At 51.1% G+C, this 2,850-nt stretch overlaps 1 protein-coding gene across 4 annotated transcripts in view; it reads right to left on the bottom strand.

The window, feature by feature from the left end:
- DMXL2 (Dmx like 2) overlaps window positions 1-2,631 on the bottom strand; it is a 117,394-nt gene extending 114,763 nt beyond the window's left edge. For 2 of the 4 annotated variants that reach the window (XM_011355109.2, XM_023527847.1), the window contains exon 1: window positions 2,011-2,630. In XM_011355109.2, the coding sequence (XP_011353411.1) occupies window positions 2,011-2,097 (87 nt within the window). In that variant the 5' untranslated portion in view covers window positions 2,098-2,630. Of the gene's footprint in view, window positions 1-2,010 lie in introns of all 4 variants that reach the window. The other 2 variants (XM_023527846.1, XM_023527848.1) reach the window with 2 other exon arrangements.
- Between the last annotated feature and the right edge of the window lie 219 nt (window positions 2,632-2,850).

Here is a 2,850-nt window from a genome sequence, read left to right on the forward strand (position 1 = left end):
GTTTAAATTTCATAACAAAGCCACCAGGAACAACTACATATTCTTTGATCCAGATGAAACAGTGAAATAGTATTGGAAGAAAATGATCCCAGCAGCTCTGCGAAGGATGAACTGAAGTGATCAGATGAATGTCAGGAAAACCAGCTTGGAAGCCATCATGTTAAACAATACAAATGTTGCTATAAGGTGGTAACTAAGGACAAGAAAAGGGGTAAATCTGATAGACGACACAGAGAGTCAGCTAAACTCTGATGATGACAGGTTGGATTAGGCAGGTGGAAAAAGATATGAAAATGATTCCAAGAACCTGGTCACAGATGACCTACAGCATAACCACACCTAGGAAGCAATCATAGTTCACACATTGACTTTTCCAGACTGCATCTGAATCTGTTTAGCGCTACACCAGCTCCAAAGTGAAACACCGTTCCACTTTAGATGTGAACAGAAATCCACCACCACGCTAGTGTGGAAATACCCCATAACCCAAGGTTCCAGATTTGTTTCTTCATGGAGGAAGCCTGCTATTCTAACTCTGAGGAACTTTTTCCCCAACTACACAACTGGGGGAAAGGGAAAATTTTCTCTCTATACCTCAAATATTCTCTACACATTTGAAGTTCAAGCTCAATACTATACAGATCTTTTAGGTCATATGTACACAAAACACAGATGATACCATTGATAAAGTGTAACAACACATGTCAAGCCAATTATATTTTTAAAGGGTTCATTCTAAATTGGAACAAAGCCAAGTTAATTACATTTAAAAATTAAAATGACCAAAAAGTAATCTTATAAGTTATTTTTAATGTATCACACTGACAGACAAATTCTGTTCCAGAATGCACTACTACATGATTCTGCAGTTTTGCTGGAGCTTTTCTTATTTCTGCAGCTTTAAAAACATGTTGTTGGATAGCAGACATCAGATCGAAGTGATTCCCATGTCTAAAAAAGCATACCATTATGCTATTTCCAATTTTATCAAGCAGAATGATTATTAATACAACGTGTTTTTAATCGAGGTCTCATTGCCTACAGTTCCTTCTAAGGAGGTCCATGTATAAATTTCACACGCGAAAAAAGGAACTCATGTTAATCCACACGAGTCTATCTACCGGTAAAAACTCTAGGGTTTGAATTAGCTATACTAACAACATCCCATTCTCAAAAAGGACTGATCCATCCACGCTCATTGAGAAGCATGTCTATTTCACCTAGATTTTAAAGAAGTTCTAACACGTTATCGTTTACACTTTACTCGCACAAACACCACGATCATAAAATTTTCACATTGCTTTAGCTTAAAAACAAACCAGCCTACCTTGCAAACGGATTAAAATATAACCTAGGAAGGCTACCAAACTGTGACCTCGTGATAAATAAGAGCCCTCCCAGACACTGTCACGTGAACCCTTCCATTCTAAATTGTTCAGGGGCAGAAAATGAATTTTTCTGTTTTCTTGTTGGAATTAAGATTCTGCATTTTTGTAGATAAAGAGGGTTGGGTCGGCTTTAAAGCCGCAGCAGGCTCCAGTCTCCTCGCTGCCCTAACACTGCAGGCAGAGGGAGCCAAGCGCAGCAGAATCGCCTCCACGCTCCGAGACAAGACCAAGTCACTTCTTCTCCACGCCAGGAGCAGGTGCGAAACCGACGCTCTGGGGTTTCAGCGGTTTGCAACCATCTTCCTTCACCGCAGACCCGGGGCCGCCCTAGGAGAGGAACCTTCTAGTCTAGTCACTCCCAGGGCCCGTTTGCTGAGGGTGGACAGTGAGGTGGATTCCTAAGCCTTTCCCCTAACGGGTTATTTCCTACACCGCAAGACTCACATTCCCACGCCGCCACCACCACCAGCACCACCCCCCTTAACTGGGCTGCAGAGGGAGAGCGGGTAGGGCCCAACAACACCTCGCAGTCCCCGAGGGAGGCGTGGGCCCGGGACAAGGGATCTCGGGCCCCACCTCCGGACCCCGGTCTCTCCCCCTTGGGCTCCCGGACGCAGCTCACCGTAAAAGGGACATCTCCGACGCTGCCCACAGAGTAGCAGTTGTCTCCAGGATTGACCGCACCAGTGAGGACCTGATGCAGATGCATGTCCGGGGCCCGGGCTGGCCAGGAGAATGCACGAGAGGCTCGATGAGCCTCGCGCCCGGCCCTCCTCCGGCCGCGAAAGCGCTTCCCCCTCCGACTATCTCGGGACCCACCGCGCGGTGGCTCCGGCTTATCGCTTCGTCGCTCTTTTTCCTTCCCCCCTCCTCGTCCCTGCCATGCGAGCTCTTCAACCGCCGCCGCCGCCGCCCGGATCGCCGCTCAGCTGCGGAAATGCCCGGATGCTCCCACTGCCGGCAGCACCCGCGCACAAATGCGGGAGGAGGGCAAGGGTGCGTGCTAGGCGGGGGAGCGCCCGGGCGGACGCGCGAGCCGGGCGCGTGCAGGAAAGGACGCTCCGCCCGAGGGAGATGGGCGGTGCGCGCGCCCACCCGGCGGGGTGCGACGGCCGAGTGGGAGGGTAAACCCCTCCTCCCGCCGCTAAGCTCTTAGCTCAGTCTTTCTCCCCCCGCCCCCCATTTGCGCGTGCGCGCGCAGTGGTTTCCAGGGCAATTGCGCGCGTCGTGCGGGGACCCTTGGCCCTGGATTGCGCGCGCAGTCGTGCGGGAGTTCCCTCGGAGTCTCGGGACTGCGGCCGCTAGGGGCGGGGCGGAGCGGGGCGAGGGTGGGACAAAGGCGGGGCGAGGGCCGCTCCCAGCCACGCAGCTGTCCACCTCCAGGGAAACGCCACGGGTCTGTTTTGCTGAGTGTTTAATACACTCCCAAATACACGGTGTGAGAGTGCAGTTCACCTCAGTA

This window comes from Pteropus vampyrus, unplaced genomic scaffold (genome assembly GCF_000151845.1).
Source record: "Pteropus vampyrus isolate Shadow unplaced genomic scaffold, Pvam_2.0 Scaffold19, whole genome shotgun sequence".
Taxonomy (NCBI): domain Eukaryota; kingdom Metazoa; phylum Chordata; class Mammalia; order Chiroptera; family Pteropodidae; genus Pteropus; species Pteropus vampyrus.